The sequence below is a fragment of the Acomys russatus genome, chromosome 11 (genome assembly GCF_903995435.1).
Source record: "Acomys russatus chromosome 11, mAcoRus1.1, whole genome shotgun sequence".
In the NCBI taxonomy this organism is placed as follows: Eukaryota; Metazoa; Chordata; class Mammalia; order Rodentia; family Muridae; genus Acomys; species Acomys russatus.
In genome coordinates, this window is record NC_067147.1 from 49,423,580 (window position 1) to 49,440,130 (window position 16,551).

At 41.2% G+C, this 16,551-nt stretch overlaps 1 protein-coding gene across 1 annotated transcript; it reads left to right on the forward strand.

Moving 5' to 3' along the window:
• Positions 1–14,516: 14,516 nt before the first annotated feature.
• On the forward strand, positions 14,517–15,626 carry LOC127195687 (calcineurin B homologous protein 1-like). Its single transcript, XM_051153211.1, has one exon. The coding sequence runs from the start codon at positions 14,637–14,639 to the stop codon at positions 15,222–15,224; it is 588 nt and encodes a 195-aa protein (XP_051009168.1). The 5' UTR covers positions 14,517–14,636; the 3' UTR covers positions 15,225–15,626.
• The last annotated feature ends 925 nt before the right edge of the window (positions 15,627–16,551 follow it).

Genomic DNA, 16,551 nt, shown 5'->3' on the forward strand with positions numbered 1-16,551 from the left:
CACTTCCCCATGCAGAAAACAAAACATACTAGAAACAAAAATATGAGGAAATTGTGATTGCTTGTTTCATTTCTTCAGAAAAGGACAAGAGATGAGATACGTGTAGAATTTGTATAGGAAGAAAGAGTAAGTCCATATTTGCATTCCCAACTGTCTGGCATTCTACCGCTATCTTCCCAGAAGTGAATCTCAAGAATGCCTTTTTCATGACAGTTAATAATGGGAAAGTTTTTGATCTCAGTTCTCTGGAGAAAATGTGAGAAATGGCGCATTCAAAAATTTACATTGATCTCTCATCCAAATATATTGTGACTGATAAAATTGATTTCCTTCTCTCTATAAATGCAGTGTTCAGTCAAACGAGATTTGTTGGCAAGTTAATAGTGAATTTCTTCAGCCCGGCTGAGTTATGCAAACATCAGTTTGTTATTAACAAACGTCATACATATTTTTTTTCATATTTTCTTTTGACAAATAGCCCAGTGCTGCTGGTGCAGTTTAAATAGGAAATAAAGGTGCCTCCTCCGGGGTTCCCATTGTGAAAACAGAGGAATTATTCTTGTAGACAGGAGCGGTAGTATATATTTCACTGCCCTAAAGTAGTACATATATATTTTAATACTTTAACTCCCTTCCAATTTAAACTAAGTATATATGGCAACCCGGTGGGCAGTATGTTAGTTATGTTCCTTATGCTGTTGTAAAGCCCTAGGACCAAAGAAATGAATAAAATGAAGAGTTTATTTATCTTAGGGCTCCAGAAAAGCAGCCATAGTGATAAGGATGGCATGGCAGCTGGCTGGAGCAGGAAGTCAGCTGATAGCATTTCATAGGCACGCTAGAAACAAAGAATGAGATGGAAGTGGGCTGGGCTATAAACGCTCCAGCCCCATCCCCAGTGGCATACTTCCTACAGCAAGACTCCACTTTTTAAAGGTCCAGTAACTTCACTGTAAGTGCCACTAGTTGTGGACTTAAGTGTTCAAACACCTGGCGTTATGAGACACATTTCTCATTAGGATCACCACAACCAGTTAACATTCCATTGATAGTGATTATGCATAGAATAGCTGTTCACACATGGCCTTGAGTGGCTGTGCCTCCCTTTGTCTCACACTTCATTTTGGCTTATTACTTGGTGTTGATCAGGAAGGTTCTATTGGTGGGTGTGCATTCGTTAGAAACTGATGATAGAATCTGCTGAGGACATCAAGCCTGATATGAATGGAAAAGGCATTGGAGGAGGACAGGTGCCCTCAGCAATGGGTAAGATGTAGGCAGAATTACCTCTGGACAAAATGAAAAAAAGCAATGGAGAGCTCAGATATTACCCACACTGGAAGTGGAAGGAAAAACCTTCAGGAGATGTATCCTTAACTTAGTAAAGTGACTTCTGTGAAAAGGACACCTAACAATGAATAAAATGATTTCCGTGAAAAGGTCACCGGAAGCTATGACTGAGGCTGAGGTGGGGGTGGTGGTGGATAAGATCGTCTCTCAGAGCTGGTAGCACTTTGTGGCTGCAGCACGTATATAAAGAGATCAGGGAAAAGTAATACTGCTGCTTCCCCTGAACATCTCTCGGTGAGTGAACCTATGCTGGAATAGATACTACCTTTCACCCATATCTGATATCAGAACCCAGATACTTTGGCCTTCCTCTGGGGTCTGAAGACCAGTGACTCTCCAGAGTTAATCCAAATCCTCAGCAGCAGACTGGGACTATTGAGGCATTCAACTTTATGGACTGGTTGCTACAGAGTTCTCAGACTCTCCAGCGTAAAGATCACCTTTTTGGACTCTGCGGATGCTATCCTGTAAAAAGGCGAGTGGTTCCCTCTTGTAGCATGCAGTCACTCTCTGGTTATTTTCCTCTACAGCTTCCTGGCTTCCAACCAACATCCGTTCTGAGTGAGGAGACGCTGTCAAGGTAACAAAAGAATGGATGTGATCTTGCTTTCATTGTTATCAACTTAGAAATCTATGAAAAATTCTCAGGAAGATATCATTGAATCTGAGCCTATGGTGTGCTGTAGAGAGAATATAAACAGAGTTTGAGACCAATAGCTAGTGAGAGCAGGAAATTCTGCTGACGAGAGCAGTGCTAAGGAGCATGCCCAGCCCCCATGATAGCAAAAAATAAAACTACAAAAAGTAGGACGCGTGTCATAAGAAGTAGAGTACTCTGGAAGTAGAGTACTTCCAAAGGAGGAAAAACTTTTTTTTTCCTCAAATAAATAACTGCAACAAATTTAGTGCCTTAACATATGCTGCCTTTTATATTTACCTACCGTTCTTGAAATACTCCCAGGACGCTGACATTTGATGTGACTAGGCATTCCGAAAAAAATACATGGTGTCATTTATGTCCACAACTTGGGATCATTCTCCTTGAAAAACAACTTCTGTTCTGACAATCAGCTTTTGGGTTTTTGTCGGTTGGGAGCGCATTATCACATTAAAACCCAAAGGTCAGACATCTGTGAAACATTGTGTTAAAAGCCAAGAAGCTAAGGCAGAGAAAATTCTTTCTGCTTCAACTCAATATAAATTGCAGATCAAACAGCGATCCTGGCTGACAATAGCTGTCCAGTCTGAACTGAATTGTATTCCATTTAACATCTAAAATGTCATACTGGGTGTTGCATGGGGCTTTAATTTTCAACTGCCCAGTCTTGCTCCTGATATTTGTTCCTTCCAAATGTGCTTTCTGACCTTCAGATGATAGGATTTTACACCAGGATAAACAAGTAAAATCTTTGTTACATTTGCTATAATCCATCATTACTTATTTACCGAGCTGTTTATTTTTAACATATTCTTTTGTGGATAAACAATAAAAATATAATTATAATTAAATATTTTATTTTAGTATGTAATAGCATATAAATCAAATATTTTATAGTCTGTACAATAAAATATTTAAATATTGTTTTTTTTTTTTTAAAACATTCTTACACTAGAGAGATAGGTCAGATGGTAAAGTATTTAGCTTGAAGCATTAGGACCAAAGTTCAAGTCCAGAGTACAGGTAAAAAGATTAGGTCTGGTGGCATATGCTTGCATTATCAGTGTTGGGGCTGCAGAGCCAGGTAGATCCCTGAGACTTTCTGCTCAACCTGCATTGTCTCTTTGATGAGATCCAGGCCAGTGAGAGACTGGGAACAGCACTGAGCGGAGACACCAGAGGATGTCTTCTGGCCTTACAGTACATGTGCACACATACCTATGCGCGCACGCACACACACACACACACACACACACACACACACACACACACACATGCACACATGCACTCACACACACATGCATTCCCATACTCACACAAACACATCAAAGAAAACAGCCATATTTTCTTAGCAGATACAAAAATTCACAGCTAGGTCTACCATATACTCCAAACTTACTATTATATATATTAGTGTTACTACAAATTATATTACATATATATATATACATATATATAAAACACAAATATATAGTATATATGTAGCTCATAGGGAAGGTCACTTGGCCTCATAAAGCAGTTTTGAGAACTGCTCTCAGCTTTTTATTCTCTGGAATATGCAAGTTGTTTCTGTGAATATTAAAAACAACAACAAAAATGCCACAGCTGGTGAACAGAAAACATGGGTATTTGGGGCATTACAAAGGCAGGGTGGGTTGTGCAGGCCATTAGTGTAAAATTGAACTCTGGACATTACTGTTTTTGCTATCTTGAGAAGTCACTTTTCTCTATTCCAGTTTCCCTAACTACAAGATGGGTTTGATGTTGCTTACTTCAAGGACAGTTGCTAAGAACCTTATCTGATGCCTAAAAGTATGTGATGACAGTGCAGGACAGTTCAAAAATGACAGAGATGTTTGCTATGTGACACAGATTAGCCCCAAACTTGTGATCCTCTTGCCTTAGCCTCTTGAATGCTTAAAGTACAAGTGTGGACCAGGATGCTGGTGAGGCCATTAAAGAAAACAAAACCATAGTCATCATTACGGTATCATCGCAGTGAACCTCGTTATCACTACCACACAAGGCAATTGCACATATTATGGGCATATTTCCAGACTGGATAATCTCCATCTGTTTAATAAGTGAACAGAACCAGTCAGAACCAGTGTGCCCTGTAATCCTGGAGCACAGCTACAACCGGCATGGAATCAGAAATCATTAAACACTGGCTAAAAGAGGCAGAGTATCTCCATGAAGGTCCATTTGTGGATGGGATAGCGAAGAACTCTTCAGCCAGCATGGGAACTTCCAGTAAGAAGACAGGAAGGGAGGGAGGGAGGGAGGGAAAAAAAGGAAGAAAGAAGGAAAAAAAGAAAAACATACAGAGAGAAGCGGCACTACTATCCGTTAAAACTCAGTTGCATACCATCCTGACCTCAGAACTCTAAAAGCATCCTGTGTTGGGACTTTCAGGAAGCCTGGCTTCCACTGATGGCAGGTCCACTGAACACGGCTCATAAACCTACTTGCAGAAATCACTCCTCTGACAACTGCCCTCATCTCTGCCCTGCCTGCTTTGCCTTTGTCTGCTCTGCTTCTGGCTCCGAGAGGGAACATGGAAAGCCAAGTGTGGAAAAGGCCAGAGAGCCTCTGGCTTCACGTCATTTTCCTTAGTGGCATTATGTACTTTGACTGTAGTCAGCCCTTCTTTCCACCTGCCTCTCTAGTTATTTCCATTTAAGTCTCTTGGTCTCTCTTCTACTTCCATGCCCTATGCACATAAATGACGTTATGCTTCTCCTAGCGTTTAGAAACCACAAATGAGAGAAAATGTACTGCATTTGTCTTTCTGAGTCTTACTTTATTTCCCCTCCTCTTTAATCGTATGGATCCAATTGCAGCCTCTCTTAGAAAGGACATTTCATTTGTGTACATAAGCCATGTTCTCATTCCTCCTTAATCTGTTGATAGACACATAGGCGCAGTCCTTTGCTGAGATTTTTTGTTCACTAAACCCTTCCCATGCCCTCTGGATGACACAGGTCAAACAGACACCACTGACTGCTTAGCCTTCCCCCCTCAGATAATGCGCCCATTCCTTCAAAGTTCCTTTTTTGGAGATAGGCTGTCCTCAAGGCCACTCAGGACGATGGCGTCAGTTTGACCCTAACTTCTGCCTGAAGACTTTCTTTTACCCAATCCTAAACTGTAGACTGCATTTTCACTGGTCTTTGAATGCACAGAGCTTCCCGCCCCACCTCCATAGGCAGTTCTCTCCCAGACTTTGATTTTCAAGGAAGACTTAACAGCAGCCTATCAGTGCCACAAACTCTGGAAGACACATGTCAAACTTCCAGAAAATGCCTGCGACTGCTTTCTCTTGGCTGAACACACCCGTCTTTTTAATACTGCCCTAGTCCCCTTGCTTCTCCAGGGATGTAAGGATGCTAGCCGGACCCTATTTTTAATTCCTTCGCAAGTACTCACTGCATAGGCAGATGCTTTCTTTAGACCACATGAGCATGCTTTTAGCTTTGGGCTCTAAACAAAACTAAATCCAAAAGGGGAAAAGATTCCAGTTACTGTTATATTTTGGAATAAGAAATAGTTTTTGTATTCTCCCTTTGACTACAAGAAAATCACTCTCCTCAAATTTCCCCTCACATCATATCATATCTGACACAGCTGAACTAGTAAGTCTACATTCCACAAATCAAATTAGATCCCAATAGTCTTAGAGAAGCTTTTATTTTTCCGATGATTACAGGCAAAGAAGCTGGCTGTGACACCAAGACTGGGGATGCCTGTTGTTTCAAAAGCTGTTCATTTGCTTCCTTTAAATTTTCACCAGTCTTGCTATTTAGAGGGCCAATCTGAACTTTATTCCTATTCTTTGCTTTCACCTCTTGTATGAGGAAGCCATCCTGACGAGGATGTGACATTTGACAGAATCCTGGCCCAGCATGCAAGCTCTAGATTTGACCCTAGCACAGCATAAGCCTCAAGAGGTAGGAAGTGGTGAGTGCTGGTACTCAGCTAGCCATCTCCTTTTCATCCAGGACTTACAGTGGGATTTTTTCCCACTTCTATGAAACTGGTCTAGAAAGTCCCTCTGAGATTTATCTCTTGGGTGATTCTAGACCATGTGAAACTGACAGGCAGTATAACCATCACCCTGACCAAGAAGTACTCTTGCAGAAGGAAGAGCGATCTCAAGAGGAAAGCTCATTTGTTTTCCCCACAGACATCTCAGAGTCAGTGTAGCATGGTGAGCACCTAACAAATTTATTACAGCTACAGATTCCTAGAGGTCTAGGAACAAATTTAGTCAAGGTCAATCAGTTTTTACACTTTTTTAGATATTTAAGGGTATTATTGCTATAAATTATATAAAAATTTTTTTCTATTTTAGAGACACATTTATATTTTATAAAGTAAATAATATGGTAGCTAAGATAAGCTTTAAGTGAACAGATAGGTAGAAAATGAGCTTGGCTTGGAGTTTATAACTTTTAAGAGCAAGTGTTTTTTTTTTTAATATTTAAAGTTTGTCATTATAAAAATATTAAAAGTATTGCTATTCCCATAATTTATTTGAAAATTTTGGAACGATGTAATAAGATAGAGAAATGAGTTTTAAGCCATCAAGCATGAGCCCTAGTTGTGCATGAGCCCCTGCATCGTCTGTTGTGATGATAAGACATGTGCAATATGGGACTTATTTGGCTTATACTTGCAGGTCACAACCCATCATTGAGAAATGTCAGGGGCAAAAGCTCAAAGCAGAAGCTTGAAGCAGAGACCATGAAGGAATAATACTCTTGAACTCACTCTCTGTCTTGCAATTGGATTATAATACTTAGATGACTTTCTTACATATTGTCTTCATTAAGGTTTCTATTCCTATGAAGAAACACCATGGCCACAGCAACTCTTATAAAAGACATTTCACTGAGGCTGGCCTACAGTTCAGAGGTTTAGTCCGTTATCATCATGGTTGGAAGCATGGCGGTGTGCAGGCGGGCACGGTGCTGGAGAGGTAGCTGAGAGTTCTACACCCAGAATGGTAGGCAGCAGGAAGAGAGAGTGAGTCAGTAAGTCTGCCTGAAGCTTCTGAGACCTCAAAGCCTGCCCCACTGACACACTTCCTCCAAGGAGGACACACCTCTTAACAGTACCACTCCCTATGGGCCTGTAGGTGCCATTTTTAATTCAAGCCACCACCCATATCCTAGACCCAATTGTGTAGAGATGATGCCTGTGGCCTAAACCCTCCCACATATGTATCATCAGTCAAGATGATCTCTCACAGAGGTGGCCACAGGTCGAGCAGAAATCCTCAGTTTAAGTCACCTCTTCACAACGAACCTAGGTTCTGTCACATTGACAGCAAAACCTGAGCAGAACATCATCATCTATCCCATTTTATTTTGTTTTTGTTTTGTTGTTGTTGTTGTTGTTGATGGTGGTGGTGGTGGTGGGTTTTTTTGTTTTGTTTTGTTTTGTTTCTTGAGAAAAGGTTTCTCTATGTAGCCTTGGCTGTCCTGGACTAACTTTGTAGACCAGGCTGGCCTTGAACTTACAGCGATCCGCCTGCCTCTGCCTCCTGAGTGCTGAGATTAAAGGTGTGCACCACCACCGCCCAGCTATGTATCCCATTTTAAAGCCAAATTCTATTATGAACAATCACCTGAGTAATTTTTCAGGCATATTGAGGAGACAGCACATCAGTGTACGCACTGACACAGCCATTTTAAAAGGTACCAAGATCACTTCTTGATCTGTGTAGAAAAAGAGGGCTCACTTTCTTCTTCCATTGATGTGTCCGGATTCTGCAGCAGAGCCTGCCCAATGCTACAGTGACGGCACCACTGTGCTGTAAGTACAAAACATGACCAGCCACAGCCAATGCTCAGAATGATTTTATGTGCGCGTTGACCTGGAGCTGACTCATTCCCTCCAGCAATGATGAATGAGGTTCAGCGCTCGCTGAAGCCTTTGGATGCTCTTGCTTGAATTATAGCTACTTCTGATGGTGACCTCTCTTGAACCTCCTCACGAATTTCACCATGTGGAAAACAGGCATCTGATCTCATAGCTGTCCCGGCCATTGTTGGGCTCAGAGACCTGTCATGTGTCACATTCCTCCACCCTGCACCCATGGTTGTCCTTCATATTTATATACAAGATTCCCCAGATGTCTAGTCTGGGCTTACAGAAACTTATCGAATAGTTGATGAGCGTCTTTGAAGCTTTTATTGTCAGTTTACGTGCTAGCTCTTCTGCTGTTAGGAAGTAGGTCTGTAAGCCAGAGAGTTAATGGTTTATAATTCAGGTATTACGGCTTTCCAGGTGACTAATAAATTCTGACTACTGCTTGGGTTTACAATGATTGTCCTGTATAATACATTCCCAGAGACCTCAACACCAATGGGATGTTGTCATTAAGTGGAGGCTTTCACAGATGACTGGGTCATGAGAGAGCAGAGTCCCTTTACTATGCTCATAAATGTCAAGAAAAGCCACCTCGTGAGGACATTTCAGGTATGATTTTGAAGGATAAAATAGTCTCGGCCTGTGAGCATTCTGTTATGCACATCCCTGGACACCGATTATGTTAATATACCCGCCTCATGTGTATCTGAAAACAAATAATGAGTCAGTTATCCTGCAAGTTCAAATTGTTTTGAGAGAGGAGTATGAGGGTGCCTGTGGAAGAGCTGTTGCTCAGAACAGCTTCCTCATAAGAGTATAAAGCTGATGGCCCAAATGTCAGCCTACAGTCTCAATTACTTTTCTATCAAGTGCTGGCCAAAGGCCTATGCATTTCTATGCATTGCATAGAAACTGAAGCAGAGGTCCCATCTGTAAAATGATGCTATGTACACAGGCAAACTGTGTACACACATAGACACACATACATGTGCCTTCACATGAAGCCACACTGTCTCACTCTATTACTACGTTTCAATCATATTATATTTAAGGAAGAAGAAATTCCATTACAGAAGTTTCAATGTGTTTTCTTCTCAATATATTAAAATTAACTTATTTTAAAATGTCAATCAGTGCAGCGGAGCCTGCTTGTGGCTTTTGTTGAATATTAACCCAGGAAGACCATCTTAGTTGCACTCACAAGTAATTTTCTGAGAGACCAAAAGCAAAAGCAATGTGTTTTCTTAAGCTTATTCCTTCAGGTGGGTTGAGTGTTGGCAGTACAAATCCACAGAACAAAGCTGAACATGGAATGATGTCACCAGGACAGATAGTATTTTACTGAAATGTCTTATGTCTGCAGTTGACACTTCCTATTCCTGAAACTGTACTCCAAGTCTTTTTATATATTGCCAATGAGCCACTGATAAAAACGCAAAAGAACAACAGAGAAAAGATGGTCCCTCTGCCCCCATCTCCATAGTGCTAGGATACAGATTTTCATCAGCACACAAACTTTGGAATGGCCTTTATAATATTTCTATTGGGTCTGGAGAGAAGGCTCAGTAATAAAAAGTTCTTGATGCTTTTTCAAAGGACCCGTATGGTTCTCAGCACCTAGGTCTGGCTACATACAGCCACCCGTAACTCCAAAAGGACCAGAGACCTTTTCTGGTCCACAGGCACCCTTACACATCACACACACACACACACACACACACACACACACACACACACACGCATGCACATACACTATTATTTTTTAATAGTAAATCATTAAAATACTTTCTATCAGGACTGGAAAGGTATAAAAGAACCAACCATCTTGCTGCACGCCTCTCCTATTGCTCTCATGTTACATAAGAGAGTACATTGTTATATTTTACCTGCTAGTTACCATCGTCATCCAGTGCTATATGCAACATTGCCTATGTGTTTATGTGTGAAACATACTTCCTCGGCATGTTTACCCCAGAGCTTTACATAAGAGTTGGAAGTACAAGTGTGGAAAGACTGAAAAGGGAGAGAGAGAGAGAGAGAGAGAGAGAGAGAGAGAGAGAGAGAGAGAGTGAGTGTGTAACTCTAGGAACTTCTGCCCCATCCTACTTATTTTGTTATTGTTTCTTTAAAAATGTACTCCACATTAACGGAAATTGTTAGACTTTTAAAAAAAAAAACTCCCTAAAAACATAGATACGTGCTTTGAAGTTGTAAAGCTCTATGTCTCACTACACAACAGTTTCCCTCTTGAGGAAAGAGGAAGATATTTTGTAAGATGATAGTAGGCACCCCGTAAATGGTTGTTTACTGTATGGTATATTGATTTTCAAATAATTTTTCTTACAGGGAATAAGGCAACAAAATAACTTCATGGAATATAAATACCATGGAAGAACAGGATGGACTGGGGCATCTTTAACTCTTATTATTATCATCATCATCATTATTGTTGTCAATGTATATTATTAAAGTAGATGGTGCCTTGTTATTATTGTGTCATAGCAATTTCACATTCATTTTAATAGATTTTAATGATGTCTTATTCTATTTCTTTGTAGTTACCAAATAACTAGGAATTTGTTTTCACCTAAACCTAGAATAGACTAAATCTTGTAAAGGCTGATCTGACATTCATTACCAGAGAGAAGGAGAGAGGATATATGAATTCATATATATATATATATATATATATATATATATATATATAGTTAGATAGATAGATAGATATGGAGTTGAATACATTTTTAACACTCAAAACTAAAGTAAATGTTTCCCCAAATACCAACATTCTTAATATATGCCTAACACCTAGGCTTTATGGACTAGAATTAAGCTTCACTGTGGATAGCAAAGATCTGGGAAAGTGATGTCTTTGGGCATATTAGTAGTTATATCTCTGTAAGAATTGAAGTCTGGTGCCCCCCCAATTTGATCACTTCCTCTTGGTGGGGAGGCCCAGCAGCACCCAGAAGGAGAAGCAGGCTATCCAGATGACACCTAATACACTATGGCCATATGGTGGGGGAGAGGGGAGCTCCTTTCTGTCAGAGGTCTAAGGGAGGGGAATAGGGCAGAAGAGGGAGGGAGAGTGGGAACGGGAAGATACAAGTGAGAGGTAACATTTAGGATGAAATCTGAATAAATTATAATAAATTAAAAGAAAAAAGAATTACCTCCCAATGTGCTTATCTCATATTTTCAGTGTTCAAATTCAACACGAGCAGAGACAATAACACCAAAAGGAGCTTCTCACACTGCCATGTTGAGTTACCATTAGTTTGCAATTCCTCTCTCTCAAACCCACTTGATGTTCCAAAGGAGCGTCTCTGATCTCTTCCCATCAGTTCAACAAAAAGCTGTGATTTCCTATTCAGAGACACGATAATGACTGACATCAGAGCACTGCCGCAGCATCACTTAGGCTTTAGAACATTTTACTCCTATTTAACATGTTACTGTTAATCCAGTGAATTAAATGAGGGTGGCACATCAAATGAAGTAACCACATCAATGTAGAGTAGCCATATCGGTATAGATTTATTACATCAGCATAGACTGGCCACATCAATGTATGTAGAATTGCCATATCAGTATAGATTTGATACATCGATGTAGACTGACTGCATCAATGTAGAGGGCAGTACATAATTTTTAAACTGTGTCTTCAAGTCTTCAATCTCCTCAAAAGAAATAACAGCAATGTATTTTTACCTCAGCCAAGAGACGCGTTCAAATATATGTTAATTAGTGAAAACTTGCTGCACAAATACATAAGGCCACGTCCTGTCCTGTTCCTAAATACAATGTTGTTGCCATCCACAAGGAGGCTGTGTTGGCTATAGGTCCTCTAGAGACAATTCCAACAAACTAAAGTGTGGGAAAACGATAACAAAAGAATAGGTTTCACACTCTACCTCATTGATGTTGGGCAAGACCTTTAAAATAAAAAAACTACATGTAAAGATAGAGTTTAAAATCCTGTTTAAGTCTGAGTCTAGTTTCCCTTTTACTATATTCAGGAGACACTAGGATGGGGAAGAAATACAGAGTAGAGGGAGAGGCAAAGAAGGGAAGATGAAGAAATATAAGGAAAAGCAAGAAGAAGAAAAAAGAAATAAGATATATCTTTTGTGAATGCTTTTTTTTAATGTCTGTAGTTACTGATTGTCATCCCTTGCGTGCATTGCTCATTATCCTGGGTCCTTTGAGTTGGCCAATATCTTAAAGTTTTGTCTTTGTCTGGTTTGGTTTGGATTTTCGAGACAGAGTTTCTCTGTGTGTAGCCTTGGCTGTCATGGAATCACTCTGTAGACCAGCCTAGCCTTGAACTCACAGTGATTCGCCTGCCTTTTCCTCCTGAGTGCTGTGATTAAAGGCATGCACCACCACCACCCTGCTGAATATTTTTAAAGTTTTAATAGTTATGACAATTGAATTGCCAATCACTAGCTTCCATGAGCTGTGATATGAAGGAAATATTTAAGCACAAATAGCGAAATAATTTCTTTTCAAAAGTAGTTGAACATTAAAGACCAATGACATGTACCTGGAGTCCCATGGCTGGAGGGAAGCTTAGCAGCAGATGCTCCAACTGCCTGCTTCAACTTCTACAGTCATGTCCCAGAATTCAAAGTATGTTTCTCTCCACGTTCCACTGTGATATTTTGAAGGGAAAATGTTAGTGTTACATAAAAAGAGTCCAGACACTGTCAGCTGTTTAGGGTGCTGTAAAGGTCAGTGAGAATGTTTCCTTTATCTTACACTTAAAACTTCTCAGCCTGTGCAAGGAACTCATCTGGAACCGGGCAGCTGGGTGTTGCGGATGAGAGGCTAGGTGCCAGGCGCTTGATAATTCATTGTGGTTTTTTTTTCCTTCAAACTTCCTGTTGCCTTCTTACAGCATCAAGGCCTAGGTTAATCCAGCAAACCAGTGAGGCAATCAAAGGCATCCTTGCAAACCCTGCCTCCACTCCCTCTTCTTCACCACCAAGGTTTGAATGCTCCCAAGGATTCAGCCTCTGCCTTTCCTTCCTTCCTCCTCTTGCTTTCATCTTGGGTCTATAAATCTAGAAACCTACCAATGTGATGGGTCAGAATGCAATTGCCAAACACAAGACGGCAAAGGCAAGCTTCGTTTCTGCAGCGAAACAATTCATTAAGTATTAGTTGGAACTTACTTTCTTTAGGAGAAATACACAGACTCCCATTCTCCTTTGTTATTCATTTAAGGGCTGTGGCATTCATTTCGTGTAGCTCATTCATTTAAAAAAAAAAAACAGAATATAGTTTAATAAGTAACATTTCATTATGTACTGTTATGTTGAAATTTTAAATATGGTCAATATTTTTTTATTATTTATTCTAGTTAACTACAGCACATACTGGTCTTTCTTCCTTCTTATTGAGAAAGTGCACAAGCATATGCATTTGTTTTCTAATATACTGAAGAAGCATTTGGCCTTCAGTCTGAAATGTAAACTATATTTTTGTCTCTGTATTGGTATTTAATTTTAAGGCTCTTCAATAACGCATTGTCCTGGTAAAATAAAATGAAAGAGCTAATCAAATTGTGTTTCCTAAAAAACCAAAAAACACAATTTCATTAACCAAAAACAAGCAGAGCACAATACTCAAGTGATTTTATAAGTAGAATAATCAAGTACTTGGTACTGTCAGCCTAAGGAGGGAATCCGACTGTGTCCTACAACATGATGAAACTATATTAAGTGAAATAAAATAGTCACAAAATGAAAAAATATTTTATGATTCTATTTATGTGGGTACAACAAAAGTGTCCAACTTTTGGAAATAGGATGTGATGTGGTAGTTGCTAGGGGCTGAAGGAATGGGGAAAGAGAAGCTGCTGTTTTGTAGCTATAGAATGTAGCAAACTTCAGTTGCAAAAAAAGAAAAAGAGAAAATTCAAGATATTTGATGTACAACCGTGAATGTGGAGTTAACAAAAACTTATGGCAGACCTTTGCTAAGAGTAAGATTTCATTTTCGATGTTCTTAATACAATTTAAAAAAATAAAACAGAAATTTAAAAAAGCCATTGTAAAAATGGCTTTATTTCACTTAGGCTATGAATCATAAATCTATGATATGATTCCAGATTGTAATGAGGCAACCGAGACTGATTCAGGAGCACTTGGCTATAGCTAGGGCTACCAGAGTCAACCAAAAATGGCTTGCAACGTTCATGTCAAAGAGGGGAATAAAATAAGGCTTCCTTTGCAGCAGATGAAGATTATTTCAGAAAACCACAACCGGTCTAAATGCAGGGAAGAAGTAGTAACGTGGTGGTGCTCATCCCCAACAGCACCACTGCAGCTAAGTCTCAGGGAATGTCTCAGAACAAGGGCAGAAAGACTGTAAGAGCAAGTAGAACAGGATGTCGGCTGTGAGAGTGTATCTCCTAGCAGTGTCGGGGAAGACTCATGCATGAAGCTCCAACAGCAGGGCTGGCTAAAGAAGGCCTGTCAGAGACACTACCAGCCAGCAGATGTGCTAACGTGAAAGGGGGACAGGTCACGGGGCCCAACCTCAGACAAAAAACTACAGGTAACTAAGGAATACTGAATCTGAAAAGAATAGTCTTCTCTAGGTAAGAATGGCAACCATGCTCCCCCGGGGCCGCAAGAGAAACAGTGCCCTCTCCCTTCTTGACCCCTGGCCCTTCCCTCCCTCTTTCCCTCTTGCCGCCTTTGCTTCTGGCGCTGTCGCTCCCGTAGGAGCTCCCGCCACCGTGATGGGGTCTCGGGCCTCCACGTTACTGCGGGACGAAGAGCTCGAGGAGATCAAGAAGGAGACTGGCTTTTCCCACAGTCAGATCACACGCCTGTACAGCCGGTTCACCAGCCTGGACAAAGGGGAGAATGGGACTCTCAGCCGGGAAGATTTTCAGAGGATTCCAGAACTTGCCATCAACCCACTCGGGGACCGAATCATCAATGCCTTCTTCTCAGAGGGAGAGGACCAGGTAAACTTCCGAGGATTCATGAGAACTTTGGCTCATTTCCGACCCATTGAGGACAATGAAAAGAGCAAAGATGTGAACGGACCTGAACCACTCAACAGCCGAAGCAACAAACTGCACTTTGCTTTTAGACTGTATGATTTGGATAAAGATGACAAGATCTCCTGTGATGAGCTGCTGCAGGTGCTGCGCATGATGGTTGGTGTGAATATCTCCGACGAGCAGCTGGGCAGCATTGCAGACAGGACCATCCAGGAGGCTGGCCAAGATGGGGAGAGTGCCATACCTTTTACAGAATTTGTTAAGGTTTTGGAGAAGGTGGATGTAGAACAGAAAATGAGCATCCGATTTCTTCACTAAAGGACAGAGACCAAATTATTCTTGCTTTCTAGTATTTAAGAACTGGAACTCCTGCCCTCCAGCCTCATCCGTATCCTGTCATCCCCTCCCAGAATACTACTGCTCTTGCATGACACCCTGAGGTCTCTCCTGCTCACACAACTTGCCTTTGGTGTATAAACAGGGCATTGCAGAATGGTACCCTCTGTCTGTTTCTGTCCAGTGTCCACCCATCAGGTCTTTCTTTGTGCTACATCTTCCCTTGTTTTGCTGCTGAGTGCCATGCATCCATCCTGTCTGAGGAGATGAGACAGGCACTCATGTCAAGAAGCAGCCAGCAAAGCTCCCATTGGATGGGGACCATATCCGTGCTGCCTTCTCCTCTTCATCATCTTCGCCATCGTGTTCCTATGTTTGTGTCCTTTACTCTTCCTCCCTATCACCAGCCTTCTATCCGTTAGGTCTTCAGCCTCCCCCTTTTCACTGAGATTCCCTGCATTCCACTTGACCCCGGCTCTGCTGTGAAGCCTGCTTCTGACATAGCGGGATAGGTACTGCTCTGCTGCTTCACGTCTACGTTCTCCTGAAGTGTCTCTGGGACATTGCCTTTCCAGGGGGGTTTCAGCAGCCAGTACTGCTCTTGGAAGCATGTGACCCTAGGTCCTCTGTATTGCTCTGTTCCCTCAGGGCTTATGAGTAGAGATATTCTTGAAAGGTGGCCATGGTGAGGCTTGTAGAGCCATGTCTCCTAGGTGGCTTCCCCGGTCTCTCTACCTCTCGCTTTGTATTTTCAACATATTTACATGGCTTCTTTTCTGAGGACAGTGTTGACATTCAGAAAATAGTCTTATGCTTGCCAGCTTGCATCTCTTTGGGACATTATCATGTCACCACCAAAGTGGCTGTTCTGACAGTGTAGTAGGGGGCCTTCTCGTAGTTTTCTGAATGAGGCTAGGCGCCCTGGAAAGCTGCCCCCACACCCTGCAGCATGGGCTACGCCTCAGTGTTCTGTACACTGGAAGGTTCTTCCGGTCCTAACAGACAGACTAGTGTTATGGAAGTGCCTGACTCATCTCAGTCCTAAAGAATTAGATTGTCTTCAGTGTCTTAAAATTTTGCACAAAAATTCTGAAGGAATTTTATACTTGGCAATTTTTAATGCTGGAAGATGTCTAGTCAGTTCATCATCCCGGTCCAGGCATTGAATGTACTGTCTCATGAGCTTCCAAATCACATGACCTTCCTAGCTCCTTGTATAGACCACACAGATCCTCTAGAAGCATGGAACCTGACACTAGTGGCACCAACTGAGGTAATATTATAGGTCTTTGAGTGACACAGCTCAGCT

Coding starts and splice junctions, on each gene's coding strand:
- LOC127195687 (XM_051153211.1), top strand. CDS start 14,637: ATGGGGTCTCGGGCCTCCACGTTACTGCGGGACGAAGAGCTCGAGGAG.